Source organism: Stomoxys calcitrans, chromosome 1, assembly GCF_963082655.1.
Source record: "Stomoxys calcitrans chromosome 1, idStoCalc2.1, whole genome shotgun sequence".
In the NCBI taxonomy this organism is placed as follows: Eukaryota; Metazoa; Arthropoda; class Insecta; order Diptera; family Muscidae; genus Stomoxys; species Stomoxys calcitrans.
In genome coordinates this window covers 36,470,948-36,490,263 of record NC_081552.1, presented here as the reverse complement: position 1 = coordinate 36,490,263, position 19,316 = coordinate 36,470,948, and the positions used below count along the sequence as shown (strand labels likewise).

General features: G+C 39.8%; 1 protein-coding gene across 1 annotated transcript in view; it reads right to left on the bottom strand.

Moving 5' to 3' along the window:
- Nucleotides 1-4,650: 4,650 nt before the first annotated feature.
- Nucleotides 4,651-19,316, bottom strand: part of LOC106095253 (uncharacterized) — a 75,467-nt gene continuing 60,801 nt past the window's right edge. Inside the window, exons 5-9 of the mRNA XM_059360410.1 lie at nucleotides 9,807-10,128; nucleotides 9,577-9,741; nucleotides 9,223-9,508; nucleotides 5,883-6,282; nucleotides 4,651-5,822 (exon numbers count right to left, since the gene is read on the bottom strand). Coding sequence (XP_059216393.1) covers nucleotides 4,818-5,822; nucleotides 5,883-6,282; nucleotides 9,223-9,508; nucleotides 9,577-9,741; nucleotides 9,807-10,128 — 2,178 coding nt within the window. The 3' untranslated portion in view covers nucleotides 4,651-4,817. The remainder of the gene's footprint in view (nucleotides 5,823-5,882; nucleotides 6,283-9,222; nucleotides 9,509-9,576; nucleotides 9,742-9,806; nucleotides 10,129-19,316) is intronic.

The following is a 19,316-nucleotide window of genomic DNA, read 5'->3' as shown; positions in this document are numbered from 1 at the left end:
TCTTTTCCCGGCATCTCTTCTTAGGCAAAAAAGTATATAACAAAAGATATGCTCTGCTATTAAATCGATATCAAGATATGATCCGGTTTGTACCACAATTAAATTATATGTTGGAGACCTGTGTAAAATGTCAGCCAATTCGAATAAGAATTGCGACCTTTGGGGGTTCAAGAAGTAAAATAGATAGATCGATTTATATGGTTTATAATAAACACGTATGTTGATGGTCATGAGAGTATCCGTCGTACCAAATTTCAGGCAAAGCGGATAATAATTGCGACCTAGAGGCTCAAGAAGTCAAGATCCCAGATGGGTTTATATGACAGCTATATCAGGTTATGAACCGATTTGAACCTTATTTGACACAGTTGTTGAAAGTAAAAATAAAATATGTCATGCAAAATTTCAGCCAAATCGGATAGGAATTGCGCCCTCTAGAAGCTCAAGAAGTTAAGTCCCTGGAACCGTTTATATGACAGCTATATCAGGTTATGGACCGATTTGAGCCATACTTGGCACAGTTGTTGGATATCATAACAAAACACGTCGTGCCAAAATTCATTCAAATCGGATAAGAATTGCGCCCTCTAGAACCTCAAGAAGTCAAGTCCCTAGATCTGTTTATATGACAGCTATATCAGGTTATAAACCTATTTGAACCATATTTGGCACAGTTGTTGGGTATCATAACAAAATATTATGTGCAAAAATTCATTCAAATCGGATAAGAATTGCGCACTCTAGAGGCTCAAGAAGTCAAGACCCCAGATCGGTTTATATGACAGCTATATCAGGTTACGAACCGATTTGAACCATCCATGGCACATTTGTTGGATAGCACAACAAAATACTTCGTGCAAAAATTCATTCAAATCGGATAAGAATTGCGCTCTATAGAGGCTCAAGAAGTCAAGACCCTAGATCGGTTTATATGACAGCTATATCAAAACATGGACCGATATGGCCCATTTACAATACCAACCGACCTACACTAATAAGAAGTATTTGTGCAAAATTTCAAGTGGCTAGCTGTACTCCTTCGGAAGTAAGCGTGCTTTCGACAGACAGACGGACAGACGGACGGACAGACGGACGGACAGACGGACGGACGGACAGACGGACGGATATGGCTAGATTGACAAAAAATGTCGCGTCGATCAAGAATATATGTACTTTATGGGGTCTCAGACGAATATTTGAGTATTTACAAACAGAATGACGAAATTAGTATGCCCCCATCCTATGGTTAAGGGTATACAAATCAATTTGTGTTTGTTTGTAGGTTTGTTTGTTTGTTTGTTTGTGTGTTCCTTATAGACTCAGAAATGGCTGGACCGATTTTCTTGAAATTTTCACAGATGGTGCATAACGATCCCGTGGTGAAAATACGATATTACACTTTTTGATATCTGAAGAGGGGCGGACGCTCCCCTTTACCCTTATTTTCAGAAACGCCAGATCTCGGAGATGGGTTGTGCGATTTAACCGACATTTTGTGTGGTCTCACATAGTACGCTAAAAATAAAATTTTGGTATCCAAATTTCGGATGGGGTACCCAGAAGGGCCGCCCCACTCTAAAACCTACCAGACATATATTTATACCAATCACGACAATATGCGACTCAAATGCAAGGTATTCAGGATAAAAAAACAGATCTGATATCCAATTTTCGGATCAAGTGTTAGGGGATCCACCCCAACCCCCAAAACACACCTAAATCGGGCATATTTACCGACCAGGGCAATATGGGTCCAATATGAAAGGTATTTGGGAGTAGACAATGAATCTAATATCCAAATGTGGGACCACATTTCTGGGGGTCCATTCCTTCCCCAAACACCCCCCAAACAGGACTTATTTACTGATCATGGCAATATGGGGCTTAAATAAAAGGTATTTGAGTGTAGAATACGAATCTGATATCTAAACATGGGACCACGTGTTTGGGGGCCGCCTCTTCCAACATCCCTCAAAGGGGACAAATTTACGACCATAGCAATATGGGGCTCAAATGAAAGGTCATTGGGAGTAAAGAACGAATCTGTTATCAATATTCGGGAAAAGTGTCTATGGGGCCACTCCACACCCACAATACCACCCATATAGGAAGTTTTTGTTGACTATTGCAATATGAGGCTCAAATAAGAGGGTTTTTAGAGTAGAACACGAAGCCGATATATATTTTCAAGGCCAATTCACTGAGTAGCCGCCTATCCACCAAACAACACCCCCAAGCTGGTGATGTTTGTATTTAGGGCATCATCCCTTCCCCCAAAACACCCCCCAAAAGAAAAAAAATTTCGACCATGCCAATATGTGCCTCAAATGAAAGGTATTTGTGAATAGAAAACGAATTTGATAACCAGTTTTGGGGCCATGTGTCCTCAAGCCTCATCGTGTAAACTCGCCTTAAACCGATGGCAATATGGGGTTTAAATAAATGGTATTTGAGAGAAGAGCACAATGCTGATATTTTTTCAGGGCCAAGTGTCTGGGGAACCACCTCACCCCCGAAAACACCCCTAAATCAGACATCATGAGAGTATCGGGCTGAAGTAAAGTATTTTAAGAATGGAGTACATCTTACATCCAAACTTAAATTCGTAGATGAATAAAGATGGGATTCAGATAAAGGCATTTACATTGTTAAACTGTTAGTCAAGCGATATACTATTTTCTTTGCATGGTATTTCACTAAAAGCTCTGTAATTTCGAAAATAAATGTTCAAAGGAATATAAAGTAAAAGAAGGCGCAGCGGAGCGGACTCGGCTCAGCTAGTATGGTATAAAAACTTGGATTCAAGCATCATTGGGTCAAGCAGCCCCAAATACATTTTCCACTGAAATTTCCAAATTATGTGTACTTATCTCCAACGTAGCATTATCGGGCCGAGATCGGTACAATATGGGACTCAAATGGGATATAAGAGTGGAGTATGAATACGATATATTAAATTGGTTCCAAGTACCTAGGAAGCCGTTCTAAGCCCAAAACCGCCCCAAAAGCACTGTCAACAAGTAAAAAGGCGTTAAGTTCGGCCGGGCCGAACTTTGGATACCCACCACCTCGGGTATATATGTAAACCATCTTTCATTAAAATTCGGTGAAAATTTCATACCTTATGTCCCATATCAGTTATACCCAAATATGTTCCGATTTGGACCAAATACTAATAAATACATTAGCTATATGTAAAAATAAACCGATCAGAACTATATACGACACGGATGTCGAAAAGCCTAACATAAGTCACTGTGTCAAATTTCAGTGAAATCGGATTATAAATGGGCCTTTTATGGGGCTAAGACTTTAAATCGAGATATCGGTCTACATGGCATCGGACTACACGACATCGGATAATAAATGAGAATTTTATGGGCCCAAAACCTTAAATCGAAAGATCGGTCTATATGGCAGCTATATCCAAATCTGAGCCGATCTGGGCCAAATTAACGATGAATGTTGATGGGCCTTACACAACTCACTGTCCCAAACTTCGGCGAAATCGGACAATAAATGGCTATTTTATGGGCCCAAAACCTTAAATCGAAAGATCGGTCTATATGGCAGCTATATTCAAATCTGGACCGATCTGGGCAAAATTAAGGAAGGATGTCGAAGAGCATAACCAAACTCACTTTCTCAAATTTCTCGGACAATAAATGCGTCTTTTATGGCCCCAAAACCTAAAACCTAGATATCGGTCTATATGGCAGCTATATCTAAATCTGAACCGATCTGTGCGATATTGCAGAAGTATGTCAAGAGGCTTAACTTAACTCACTGTCTCAAATTTCGACGGCATCGGACAATAAATGAGCATTTTATGGACCCAAAACCACAAATCAATAAATCGGTCTACATGACAGCTATATCCAAATCTAGACCGATCTGAACCAAATTGAAGAAATATGTCGAAGTGCCCAACACAACTCACTGTCTCAAATTTCAGCAAAATCGGACAATAAATGTGCCTTTTATGGGCCTAACACCATAAATCGGAGGATCGATCTATATGGCAGCTATATCCAAATCTGGACCGATCTGAGCCAAATTGACGAAGGATGTCGAAGGGCCTAACACAACTCACTGTTCCAAATTTCAGCGAAAGCGGATAAAAAATGTGGCTTTTATGGTTGTAAGACCTTAAATCGGCGGATCGGTCTATATGGGGGCTATATCAAGATATAGTCCGATATAGCCCATCTTCGAACTTAACCTGCTTATGGACAAAAAAAAGAATCTGTGCAAAATTTCAGCTCAATATCTCTATTTTTAAAGACTGTAGCGTGATTTCAATAGACAGACGGACGGACATGGCTAGATCGTCTTAGATTTTTACGCTGATCAAGAATATAAACGGAATGACAAAATGAATATACCCCCATCCTTCGGTGGTGGGTATAAAAATCAATGTGGACCGATCAGGACATTATGGGACTCATATAAAAGGTTTTCGTTAGTAGAATACGAATATGGTGTCAAAAATTGGATTCAAGTACCTAGGGAGCCGCCCCAGGTCCAAGACCACTCCAAAAGTAGGGCCCAAAATCAAAAGTGGACCGATCGGCACAATATGGGACTCAAATGAAAAGTATTTGGGGGTTGAGTATGAATATGATATTTCAGTATTTTTTTTTTTAATTTTAAACCCCCAATAGAAGAGATAAGAGCACTCAAGAATGATCTGACAGTAGATCATAAATTACCTATAGCGGCAATTAAGTTACAATGCCTTAACTGCTGGTTCTGCCTTTGAATTCCCTTAACATCCTTCACTTGCTATTCTCACTTAATTTTCTCCTTTATTTTCCCTAAACCTGTGTCCTTCTCATGGTCTTAGTTTGACTCTGATGTATGAGAGTGTTGCTAACCTTTTTCAACTCTCTTACCAATTTGCACTCTTCCGCTAAAATCTCTTTTGCTGACAATTTACGCTCACTATTATTTGGCCTCATCGAAGCATCATGATCACTTTCACTCTCATCAGCAAATTGTATGTCATCCAGGGCGGAATATCTTTCCAAATCACTTGGAGACTTCACCACAGAGGTTTCCTTTTCTATGTAGGAGCCATTCATGGAATCGGTCTCCAAAATTCCATCAGTTTCTTGAGGGCAGGTGGTAGCTGCATGCAGCAACAAATTCCTGTCAGATTTGGTGACGTTTAACTCTTGCAGCGGTATGGTCTCTTCCTTGGTGGCATTGCCCAAAGAAGCCGCAGATTTGGATTGCTGCCTTTGTTGTTTGCGTCTTTTACGCGTTAGATATGGCGTTGATTGTTTGGTGGAATTCTGCGAATGCGATGATATGGCTTTGCGTATGAGACAATTTTTGAAATCGCTCTCTGAGGGTGTGGTAGCCTTTGAATGGAGATTGCTATTCAGGGGCGACACTTCATCTGAAGTAGGGCTAGTATTGGTGGTGGTATTGTTGCTGGAGTTGGTGTGACTATGAGGGCTTAGAAAATGACCATATTTGGGCATTTTGATTTCTCCATATAGTGGTTGACCCTCATCGTTCATGGGCTCTGGGGTTTTGTCGTCATCTCTTTCTGGCGAATCAGGTATGTCATCAAAGGGGGGTATCCATATCAAATAGGCAGGATCCATGCCCAAATAGGAGCCAGGAGCTGCCCCTGCATTGGTCACATTGTAATCATAGTAGTCCAATTCAAAGTCTTCCTGGGTGCCCAACGAAAATTCGGAGCCTGGCCGGGCCAACAGCTTTTTGAGATTTTGTTTCTCTTTACTCTCCTTGGCATTGGTGCTGCGTATGGTGGCAGAGCTGATAATGCTGGCCGCAGGCGAGTAGCAGCCCTGTTAAAAAAAAACAAAGGAAAAAGTTTACAAAGATCCTTTCAATTTTTTCTCACTTACATTCGTTAAATTCACACTACTGCATCTGGGATTTCCTCTTTGCTGGTGCATTATCAGTGACTTCAGCGACTCACAATCTGTCTTCTCCTCCATATAGGAGTTGGTCATCTTCAGTGTAGCTTCATCATAGCGTTCTGAATATTTGCTACTACGTTTTGTATTCATGGGCGGACTATTGCAGATCGAAGACATTCCTGATGATATAATGCTCTCCGAATCCTTGCCACTGTCCTTACGCTTTAAGGTGGCATTGCGAGGATCATCATCTTCGCCATTGGAATCTTCAATCGAACCATTTGTTATGCCCTCTTCGATGGACGGTGTTCTACTAATGCTTTTTGTGGTAGGTATTTCATTGCGCAGGGTGACTATAGATCCATTGCTGCCAAATTCTTCGACACTATGTAAAGGAAGAGAAAAGTTATAGAAAATTAAAAAAAAATTTACAATAAATGTAATGAAAACCAGTGCAGAAATCTGAAACATAGTGCAATCCTAAAGGCTTAGGTCACCTGAACCTATTGGCAAAAATAAAGATGTGTTCAGATTTTGCTCTTAAGGCCAAAGTACCTAAGTTCAGACCATATGATAATCAAGGTTCCCAAAATCGTTTAGCCTTTTTGGTTTCTTCAAAAAGTGGTTTCTTCAAAAAGTGAGGTTGTTGAATCATTCCCTTGCGAAAGCTGGACATAGGCACAGGATTATACATTGTTTTTATGAAAAATGTGTATAACCTCCACCACACGATGGGGGTATACCCCCTTCTTCGTCATTCCGTTTGTAAGCCACCGAAATAAAGGGTGATTTTTTTGAGGTTAGGATTTTCATGCATTAGTATTTGACAGATCACGTGGGATTTCAGACATGGTGTCAAAGAGAAAGATGCTCAGTATGCTTTGACATTTCATCATGAATAGACTTACTAACGAGCAACGCTTGCAAATCATTGAATTTTATTACCAAAATCAGTGTTCGGTTCGAAATGTGTTCATTCACCGTAACGTTGCGTCCAACAGCATCTTTGAAAAAATACGGTCCAATGATTCCACCAGCGTACAAACCACACCAAACAGTGCATTTTTCGGGATGCATGGGCAGTTCTTGAACGGCTTCTGGTTGCTCTTCACTCCAAATGCGGCAATTTTGCTTATTTACGTAGCCATTCAACCAGAAATGAGCCTCATCGCTGAACAAAATTTGTCAAAATTTGAACACATTTCGAACCGAACACTGATTTTGGTAATAAAATTCAATGATTTGCAAGCGTTGCTCGTTAGTAAGTCTATTCATGATGAAATGTCAAAGCATACTGAGCATCTTTCACTTTGACACCATGTCTGAAATCCCACGTGATCTGTCAAATACTAATGCATGAAAATCCTAACCTCAAAAAAATCACCCTTTAGCTACCATATTGAATGATCTTTAGATAAAGGGTCTGAGGCCATAAAAACTTTATTTATTACCCGATATCGATGAAATTTGAATCAGTGGGTAGTCTTAGTTCTCCCCACATCCGTCCCAAATATGGTTCGGATCGGAATATGGTTCGGATCGGACTACATTTAGATATAGCTGCCATACAGACCGATCTCCCGATAAAGGGTTTGAAGCGAATAAAAGCTTTATTATACCCTCCACCATAAGATGGGGGGGTATACTAATTTCGTCATTCTGATTGTAACTACCCGAAATATTCGTCTGAGACCCCATAAAGTATATATATTCTTGATCGTAGTGAAATTTTATGTCGATCTAGCCATGTCCGTCCGTCCGTCTGTCTGTCGAAAGCACGCTAACTTCCGAAGGAGTAAAGCTAGCCGCTTGAAATTTTGAACAAATACTTCTTATTAGTGTAGGTCGGTTGGTATTGTAAATGGGCCATATCGGTCCATGTTTTGATATAGCTGCCATATAAACCGATCTTGGGACTTGACTTCTTGAGCCTCTAGAGTGCGCAATTCTTATCCGATTAAAATGAAATTTTGCACGACGTGTTTTGTTATTATATCCAACAACTGTGCCAAGTATGGTTTAAATCGGTTTATAACCTGATATAGCTGCCATATAAACCGATCTTGGGTCTTGACTTCTTGAGCCTCTAGAGTGCGCAATTCTTATCCAATTGGAATGAAATTTTGCACGACGTGTTTTCTTACGACATCCTACAACTGTGCCAAGTATGGTACAAATCGGTTCGTAACATGATATAGCTGCCATATAAACCGATCTTGGGTCTTGACTTCTTGAGCCTCTAGAGTGCGCAATTCTTATCCAATTGGAATGAAATTTTGCACGACGTGTTTTCTTATGATATCCAACAAGTGTGTGTAGTATGGTTTAAATCGGTCCATAACCTGATATAGCTGCCATATAAACCGATCTTGGGTCATGAATTTTTAAGCCTCTAGAGCGCGCAATTCTTATCCGATTGGAATGAAATTTTGCACGACGTATTTTGTTATGATATCCAACAACTGTGCCGAGTATGGTACAAATCGGTTTATAACCTGATGTAGCTGCCATATAAACCGATCTTGGGTCTTGACTTCTTGAGCCTCTAGAGGTCGCAATTCTTATCCGATTGGAATAAAATTTCGCACGACGTGTTTTGTTATGATGTCCAATTAGTGTGCCAAGTATAGTTCAAATCGGTTCATAAGCTGATATAGCTGCCATATAAACCGATCTTGGGTCTTGACTTCTTGAGCCTCTAGAGTGCGCAATTCTTATCCGATTGGAATGAAATTTTGCACGACGTGTTTTGTTGTGATATCCAACAACTGTGCCTAGTATGGTTTAAATCAGTTCATAACCTGATATAGCTGTCATATAAACAGATCTGGAGACTTGACTTCTTGAGCTTCTAGAGGATGCAATTCTTATCCGATTTGGCTGAAATTTTGCAAGACGTATTCTATTTTAACTTTCAACAACTGTGTCAAATGAGGTTTAAATCGGTTTATAACCTGATATAGCTGACATATGAACCGATCTGGGATCTTGACTTCTTGAGCCTCTAGAGGTCGCAATTATCATCCGATTTGCCTGAAATTTTGTACGACGGATTCTCTCATGACCATCAACATACGTGTTTATTATGATCTGAATCGGTCTATAGCCCCATACAGCTCCCATATTAATCGATCTCTCTATTTTACTTCTTGAGCCCCCAAAGCGCGCAATTCTTATTCGAATAGGCTGACATTTTACACAGGTCTCCAACATATAATTTAATTGTGGTCCAAACCGGACCCTATCTTATCGAAAATTGTATATTTAGCCTTTTTGGTTTCTTCCCAAAGTCGTGTTCTGAGATAATTCTTCAGACCAAACTCACCACTTCCGAATGGGCTCCTTAATGATGGACTCATTCATTTCAGTTTCTCGGGCCAAATTTTCAGCATCTACACTCTCGCGTAGTATGGAGTGTCTCAACTGATGTTTGGGACGCATTTTAACCATATAGATGACCTCCGATATCAAGGTAGTGGTAGACATGGCCCTCGAGGGAGGACATTGCAAGGAAGTCATAGAAGCACAAGGGGTATGAAGACGAGATCCCTCATCACGACGCCTAGCAATGGCCAAATGATATTTGCGATAGCGTACCACATATTGGGCACCTGGAAAGAAAAAAAACAAACGCCTTTGAACAAATGCGAAGTATATTTTAACACACAAATTTACTCACCCAATAAAGCACTGATTAGTATGATAATGGTGGCAAATACTATGGCACTCAGATGTACCAAAGTAAATTTCGATTTCGATTTGGGTTTCAATAGGTAAGCTCTACTCTTTACCGTTAGTCCGGTGGCTGCTATTAGAGGACGTGTGGCGGAAGAGGAATTTTTGCCTGAATTAAATGAAACTGTTGATTATCATCCCTCCATACTTTAGTCCTCGCCAAAAATATCTTACCAATTTGTTCGATATTAGCCAAAAATCCTCCAGTACATATCAGACCCGTATGAATTTCCGTATTGTTTGCTATACTGCCGCCACCCTCTTCGCCAGCATAAAATTCCAACAATAGCTGAGCACCGCTGGATTCAACAAAAATTGGTAAATCCATTGCATTGCTGGCGCCATTGCCTCCATTTGTGTTGCTGCTGGTGCCACCCTGCATTTCTATCAGCAAAGTGGATGACAATGATGGTCCATCACGGATTTTGATGTATTGTGTGGCACACGGCAAACGTAGAAAGCTTAACTGCAATGCAATTGTCTCTTCGCCATCCACCTGCAATTATGAGAGGGGGTAAAGGCGGGCAAAGTGAATGATATGGGAATTGTTACTAAAAATCATAGGTGAAACAGTAGGATGAGAAATCCAAAAGCTTCACGCTATACTAAAGACAAAAATGGAAAAATCTAATCTATTGGATTTAAAAAAAAAAATGTATTGCATTATTATAAGTACGCCCTCTAGAGGCTAAAAAATTGTTGGGAGATTGATTTAATGGATCCTATGTTAGGTTTTGAGCCGCTTCGGATCGAACTTCTTACGCTTTATGGAAGTCTAAAAAAACACTACGCCAACATTTTCATCTGAGTCTGAAAAAAATATTCTCAAAACATTTATTTTTGTGAAGAAAATTTTGTCAACAATTTTACGAAATTTAACTATTCAACATTTGATGGACAAGGTTTTTTTTTGTAAACAAAAATTTAAATTTTTGATAAAAAAAATTTTTTTTTGATAAAAAAAATTTCTAATTTTTTAGAAAAATTCGTCAGTTAGTGACTTTTTTGTTGTTTCTATTTTAAAGTAGTTAACAAAGTGCAAGAATCATACTAATGTTTTGCTAGCTCTCTCTTCTTACTCCCTGTCTCGTTATCGCCTTTGGCAGATATGGAAATTAACATGCACGGCTCTCAGAACGGTATAGTGTTGGTTATGTTTACGCCTTTGTTGGTCCTACAAACGATCTCATTTCCCTATTAAAAACTTCATCAATGCATTGGTGAGTTTACCCTTCTCAATGTCTGTCTGGGCCTTGAGTGTATGTTTGAAAGGCAAACAAAATTTGAAAATGTCAGAAAAATTGCGAAAAACTAAAATTTAACAAATGTGCGCTAAATACCCATTTTGAAGTTTTATGGATAATTAGCTATTTAAGGCAAGTCGAGTGGATTTGTGCGAAATAAGTGCTGCCTTTGCCATTCAACATAAGTTAATAAGTAAGTCGTGAATATTTTATGCATAAAAAAACCAAGGCCAAAGAAACCAAGTAAAGAAAGGCGACATTTGGACGGAGCCAACTATTTAATACCCCTACCCAACTATAATCTCCCCTATACCCTTCATTTAAGCCCCACATTGACGTGGTCGGTAAATATGCCCGATTGAGGGGTGTTTTGGGGAGTGGGGTGGTCCACCAAAACGCTGTTATGGGGGTGGGACGTCCCTGAGGCAGTTGGTCCCGAATTTTGATATCAGATTCATGGTCTACTCCCAAATACCTTTCATTTAAGCCCCCTATTTCCATAGTCGGCAAACATGACCGGTTTGGGGGGGTGTTTTGGGGGCGGGGCGGCCACTCAGTGAGTTGGCCCTGAAAATATTTATCAGATTCGTATTCTACTCTAAAATATCTTTAATTTGAGTCCCATATTGAAATGTTCAGCAAATGCATCCTATATGGGTGCTGTTATGGGGGTGGGGTAGCCCCATAGACACTTTTCCCGAAAAATTGATATCAAATTCGTGCTTTACTCCCAAAGACCTTTCATATGAGCTCCATATTGCTATGGTCGTAAATTTGTCCCCTTTGGGGGTGTTGTCATAAAGAGCGGCCCCCCAAACACTTGGCCTCACATATATCCCCACCGAAGGATGGGAGATATTCAGCTCAAACTTTGCACAGATTCTTTTTATACCCTCCACCATAAGATGGGGGGTATACTAATTTCGTCATTCTGATTGTAACTACTCGAAATATTCGTCTGAGACCCCATAAAGTAATTTTTTGTGGATCTAGCCATGTTCGTCCGTCTGTCCGTCCGTCCGCCCGTCCGTCCGTCTGTCCGTCTGTCGAAAGCACGCTAACTTCCGAAGGAGTAAAGCTAGCCGCTTGAAATTTTGCACAGCTACTTCTTATTAGTGTAGGTCGGTTGGTATTGTAAATGGGCCATATCGGTCCATGTTTTGATATAGCTGCCATATAAACCGATCTTGGGTCTTGACTTCTTGGGCCTCTAGAGTGCGCATTTATTGTCCGATGTCGCCGAAATTTGGGACAATGACTTGTGTTGGGCCCTTCGATATTTGTCTTCAATTTGGCTCAGATCGGTCCAGATTTGGATATAGCTGCCATATAGACCGATCTCTCGGTTGAACAATGACTTGTACTTATAAGCATTTGGTCTAAATCGGATGATATCTATGGAGCTGCTATGGGGCATAAGGTATGCATTTTTCACAGGATTTTGACGAAAGTTGGTTTACGTATATACCTGAGGTGGTGGGTATCCAAAGTTCGGCCCGGCCGAACTTAACGTCTTTTTACTCGTTTATGTCATATTCGTAATCTTCTTCTGAATACCTTTTATTTGAGTACCGTATTGATATGTATGTCCAATATGTTTGGTAGGGGAACATTTGGGTTTTGGAATGGCCCCTGGGTTCTTTGGACCCAACTTTCAATACCATATTCGTATTCTACTCTCCAATACCTTTCATTTGATACCCATATTGTCCCAATCGGTCCAACCTTGATTTTGGGTGGTGTTTTTGGGATAGCGGGGGAGGTTCCGCCCCTTCCAATATCAACAAATTATTTGGCCTATTCCTCCTTTCTGACCATATTCGTAATCTACTCCGGAATACCTTTCATTCGAGTCCCATGTTGTCATTATCGGGGTCTTGGGATCGGGGCAGCCCCCTAGGTTCTTGGACCCAAAGTTTGATATCAAATTTGTATTCTACTCCCCAATACCTTTAATTTGAGTCCCATATTGCCCCGATCGGTCTGCTTTAATTTTTGTGTGGTACTTTTGGGGTAAGAGGGAGGGTCCGCCCCACTTGAGATATCAAAAAATTATATAGCATATTGCTTCAGCCGTTCACTGGTTCAGTCGTTTTTGAGTCTATACGGAACAAAGAAACTTACAAACCCACAAACAAACCAATAAACATACAAAAAAACAAACAAACACAAATTAATTAATAAAAATGGAAAGGAGTACTCTAAATTTAAAAATTTCTACCCCATTTCAGTTGAAAATGAATTCCAATTTTCCTCAGGATTTTTCTACTCTCTCTCTCTCTCTCTCTCTCTCTTGTTTAAACCCCATAATGGTCAGTAAAATTTTGACCCCTAGAAACTTGGTCCCAAAAATGAAAGTCAATTTCATACTGTACTTCCAAAGACCTTTCATTTAAGATCCATATTACCATGGTCGGTAAATATGTCCGATTTGATGGGTTTTTCGGGCACCAAACACTTAGTCCCACAATTGGATATCAGATTCCTTTCTACTCCCAAATACCTTAAATTTGATTCCCATATTGTTTTTTTCCAAAATTAGGGTAAAGGTGAAGGGTCCTTCCCTTCACATATCAAAAAATGAAGTACCCTATTTTCACCACGGGTCCATAATGCACCATCTGTAAATATTTGAAGAAAATCGGTTCAGCCGTTTTTATACCCTCCACCATAAGATGGGGGGTATACTAATTTCGTCATTCTGATTGTAACTACTCGAAATATTCGTCTGAGACCCCATAAAGTATATATATTCTTGATCGTCGTCACATTTTATGTCGATCTAGCCATGTCCGTCCGTCCGTCTGTTTGTCGAAGGAAGGAGTAAAGCTAGCCGCTTGAAGGAGTAAAGCTAGCCGCTTGAAATTTTGCACAAATACTTCTTATTAGTGTAGGTCGGTTGGTATTGTAAATGGGCCATATCGGTCCATGTTTTGATATAGCTGCCATATAAACCGATCTTGGGTCTTGACTTCTTGAGCCTTTAGAGTGCGCAATTCTTATCCAATTAGGATGAAATTTTGCACGACATGTTTTGTTATGATATCCAACAACTTTGCTAAGTATGGTTCAAATCGGTTCATAACCTTATATAGCTGCCATATTTAACCGATCTTGGGTCTTAATTTCTTGAGCCTCTAGAGTGCGCAATTCTTATCCAATTAGGATGAAATTTTGCACGACGTGTTTTGTTATGATATCCAACAACTTTGCTAAGTATGGTTTAAATCGGTTCATAACCTGATATAGCTGCCATATAAACCGATCTGGGGTCTTGACTTCTTGAGCCTCTAGAGTGCGCAATTCTTATCCGATTGGAATGAAATTTTGCACAAAGTATTTTGTTATGATATCCAACAACTGTGCCAATTATGGTTCAAATCGGTTTATAACCTGATATAGCTGCCATATAAACCGATTTTGGGTCTTGACTTCTTGAGCCTTTAGAGTGCGCAATTCTTATCCGATTGGAATGAAATTTTGCACAAAGTATTTTGTTATGATATCCAACAACTGTGCCAACTATGGTTCAAATCGGTTTATAACCTGATATAGCTGCCATATAAACCGATTTTGGGTCTTGACTTCTTGAGCCTCTAGAGTGCGCAATTCTTATCCGATTGGAATGGAATTTCGCACGACGTGTTTTGTTATGATATCCAACAACTGTGCCAATTATGGTTCAAATCGGTTTATAACCTGATATAGCTGCCATATAAACCGATTTTGGGTCTTGACTTCTTGAGCCTCTAGAGTGCGCAATTCTTATCCGATTGGAATGGAATTTCGCACGACGTGTTTTGTTATTATATCCAACAACTGTGTTAAGTATAGTTCAAATCGGTCTATAACCTTATATAGCTGTCATATAAACCGATCTTGGGTCTTGACTTCTTGAGCCTCTAGAGGGCGCAATTCTTATCCAATTTGAATGAATTTTGGCACGACGTATTTTGTTATGATACCTTTAACATTTGTGCCAACTATGGTTCAAATCGGTTAATAACCTGATATAGCTGTCATATAAACAGATCTGGGAACTTGACTTCATGAGCCTCTAAAGGTCGCAATTATTATCCGATTTGTCTGAAATTTTGTACGACGGATCCTCTCATGACCATCAACATACGTGTTTATTATGGTTTGAATCGGCCTATAGCCCGATATTGCTCCCATATAAATCGATCTCTCTATTTTGCTTCTTGAGCCCTTAAAGGGCGCAATTCTTATTCGAATTGGCTGACATTTTACACAGTTCTCCAACATATAATTTAATTGTGGTCCAAACCGGACCATATCTTGATATCGCTTTAATAGCAGAGCAAATCTTTTCTTATATCCTTTTTTGCCTAAGAAGAGATGCCGGGAAAAGAACTCGACAAATGCGATCCATGGTGGAGGGTATATAAGATTCGGCCCGGCCGAACTTAGCACGCTTTTACTTGTTATATATAAAGATAGACAGAAAAAATAGCCTTTAAAGAATAATTTTATGGCTTTCAGTTAAATTCTATTCATAATATATATGACCCCAATAGCTTTGTGCGAGAAATATCAATAACTGTGTGTATGTGTGTGTGTGTGTGTGTGTGTGTGTGTATTGGTGTTTGCAAGTCAGAGGGTATATATATAAGGAAAATAGGTAGCTTTGAAACCTATTTTTTTATCATAATTTTCTCGCCTATAATATCATTTTGTGATAATGATGATTATTTGTTTGTGCCGCTGTTTGGGCTCAACCTCAATAAACTCTCTATCCCCCACTACTTGGTTTATGATTTCGATTTTTATTGGGGTTCACTTTAAATCTTTGATTGGGTAATGCCGATAATATTTATCTATTAAAAAATATAAACATAAATATAAAATGCTAAACATTTGGGGCGCTTATTATCCATCTAAAGACTCAAAATTCTATAGCCATATTTGGTTCATAAAATATTTTAGCTTTGGTTGAAATACAATGGGGGGGGGGGGGGGGAAAGGATCCCCTCGAAAAAAGGTCACTGGGTTTGTAATAAAAATAAATTGTGGGTGAAATATGCAGGAAAACCAATATGTGTCAGCTAAGCTTCTTTGCCAAGATAAGGGACACAACTATTTGCCATGGTAACAGACAATAAGACAGACTGATATCCTCATCATCCCAGACTCAGAGAATGTATGAGTGGGAATATCACACATTTAGAAACGCTAGGCGCACCTTCCCATGACAACCACAAGAGCTTGTGGCAAGAAGTTGGAAATACACACACACGCGTAGCACATATTCGCAAAATGCCACGTCACATTCTAAGGATACTCCAGACACTTCGCACAGCCAGACATCTAGTGATGCGCTTACTTCCTTCCATCTTACTTAACGTTGAGTAGATATGCAAGCCTTAGAGAAAACCAGGGCTTAGCATGAAAAGAATATCAACAACAACAACAAGACGTACAACAACTGTAACAGAATAAAAAGGGCCTCTTCCACAACTTCAAATATAGTTGAGAAAATGCCAGCATGTTGGTATGACTGACATTGCTGGCTGACTTCTGAGGGTGCAATGGAACCCAGCCATCGCCTGTAATGATTGTCACATAATGGGGGGATGCTTATATTATCTTTCGCTGTATCACCAAAGGATCAAAGGTAGGCGTGTGGAGATATAAGCACTATGCAGTAATCAAGACAAGCTTTTGAAGCCTCATCGATAGGGAGATGAGTTTACCAAAAGCAATAGAATTTAAGGGTAGTTGGTAAAAGGTAGGTCGTTTACTTAATGCTTTAAAACTTCAATAGACAGGGCAAAGTGTTGAAAGAAAAGCAAACATTTCCTCCAAGTTTTACAAAAAAGATTGAACATTTTTAATGTAAGTAAACTTTTAACAAACGTTCTATGTAATAACAAGTAAAAAGGCGTTAATTTCGACCGGGCCGAACTTTGGATACCCAACACCTCGGGTATATATGTAAACCACCTTCCATCAAAACCCGGTGAAAATTGTCCCATAGCAGTTATATAGAAATATGTTCCGATTTGGACTAAATAGTAAAAACTACAAGTCATTGTTCAATTGTGTATAACAAATCTGAACCATATACGGCACAGATGTCGAAAAGCTTAATATAAGTCACTGTGTCAAATTTCAATGAAATCGGATTATAAATGCGCCTTTTATGGGGCCAAGACCTTAAATCGAAATATCGGTCTACATGGCAGCTATATCCCAATCTGCACCGATTTGAGTTAAGTTGCAGAAACATGTCAAAGAGTCTAACACAACGCACTGTCCCAAATATCAGCGAAATCGGGCAATAACTGCGCCTTTTATGGCATCAAAACCTAAAACCGAGAGATCGTTTTATATAGCTGCTATATCCAAATCTGGACTGATCTGTACCATATTGCAGAACAACACACTGCCCCAAATTTCAGCGAAATCGGATAATAAATGTGGCTTTAATGGGCCTAAGACCATAAATCGGAGGATCGGTCTATATGGCAGCTATATCCAAATCTTTACCGATCTGAGCCAAATTCACGAAGGATGTCGAAGGGCCTAACACAACTCACTGTCCCAAATTTTAGCAAAATCGGATAATAAATGTGGCTCTTATGGGCCTAAGATCCTAAATCGGAGGATCGGTCTATATGGCAGCTATATCCAAATCTGAACCGATCTGAGCCATATTGACGGAAGATGTCGAAGGGCCTAAGACAACTCACTGTCCCGAATTTCAGCAAAATCGGATAATAAATGTGGCTTTTATGGGCCTAAGACCCTAAATCGGCGGATCGGTATATATGGCAGCTATATCCAAATCTGAACCGATCTGAGCCATATTGACGGAAGATGTCGAAGGGCCTAAGACAACTCACTGTCCCGAATTTCAGCAATATCGGATAATAAATGTGGCTTTTATGGGCCTAAGACCCTAAATCTGAGGATCGGTCTATATGGCAGCTATATCCAAATCTGGACCGATCTGAACCAAGTTGACGGAAGATGTCGAAGGGCCTAACACAACTCACTGTCCAAAATTTCAACAAAATCGGACAACAAATGTGGCTTTTATGGGCCGTAGACCCTAAATCGGAGGATCGGTCTATATGGCAGCTATATGCAAATCTGGGCCGATCTGAGCCAAATTGATGTAGGATATCGAAGGGCCTAACACAACTTACTGTCCCAAATTTCAGCAAAATCGGATAATAAATGTGGCTTCTATGGGCCTAAGACCCTAAATCGGCCGATCGGTCTATATGGGGGCTATATCAAGATATAGTCCGATATAGCCCATCTTCGAACTTAACCTGTTTATGGAGAAAAAAAGAATCTGTGCAAAATTTCAGCTCAATATCTCAATTTTTAAAGACTGTAGCGTGATTTCAACAGACAGACGGACAGACGGACGGACATGTCTAGATCGTCTTAGATTTTTACGCTGATCAAGAATATATATACTTTATAGGGTCGGAAATGGATATTTCGATGTGTTGCAAACGGAATGACAAAATGAATATACCCCCATCCTTCGGTGGTGGGTATAAAAATTAAGAAAATGCTATAGAAAAACAAGTAAAAGCGTGCTAAGTTCGGCCGGGCCGAATCTTACATACCCTCCACCATAGATCGCATTTGTCGAGTTCTTCTCCCCGCATCTCTTCTTAGGCAAAAAAGGATATAAGAAAAGATTTGCTCTGCTATTAGAGCGATATCAAGATATGGTCCGGTATAAAATTTCAGCCAATTCGAATAAGAATTGCGCCCTTTGGGGGCTCAAGAAGTAAAATAGAGAGATCGATTTATATGGGAGCTGTATCGGGCTATAGACCGGGCTATGTATTTGACACAGTTGTTGAAAGTAAGAATAAAATACTTCATGAAAATTTTCAACCAAATCGGATAGGAATTGCGCCCTCTAGAGGCTCAAGAAGTCAAGACCCCAGATCGGTTTATATGGCAGCTATATCAGGTTATGAACCGATTTGAACCACACTTGGCACAGTTGTTGGATATCATAACAAAACACTTCGTGCAAAAATGCATTCACTTCGGGTAATAATTGCGCACTCTAGAGGCTCAAGAAGTCAAGACCCAAGATCGGTTTATATAGCAGCTATATCAGGTTATAGACCGATTGGAACCATACTTGGCACAGTTGTTGGATATCATAACAAAACACGTCGTGTGAAATTTCATTCCAATCGGGTAAGAATTGCGCACTCTAGAGGCTCAAGAAGTCAAGACCCAAGATCGGTTTATATGGCAGCTATATCAGGTTATGGACCGATTGGAACCATACTTGGCACAATTTTTGGATATCATAACAAAACACGTCGTGTGAAATTTCATTCCAATCGGGTAAGAATTGCGCACTCTAGAGGCTCAAGAAGTCAAGACCCAAGATCGGTTTATATGGCAGCTATATCAGATTATGAACCGATTTGAA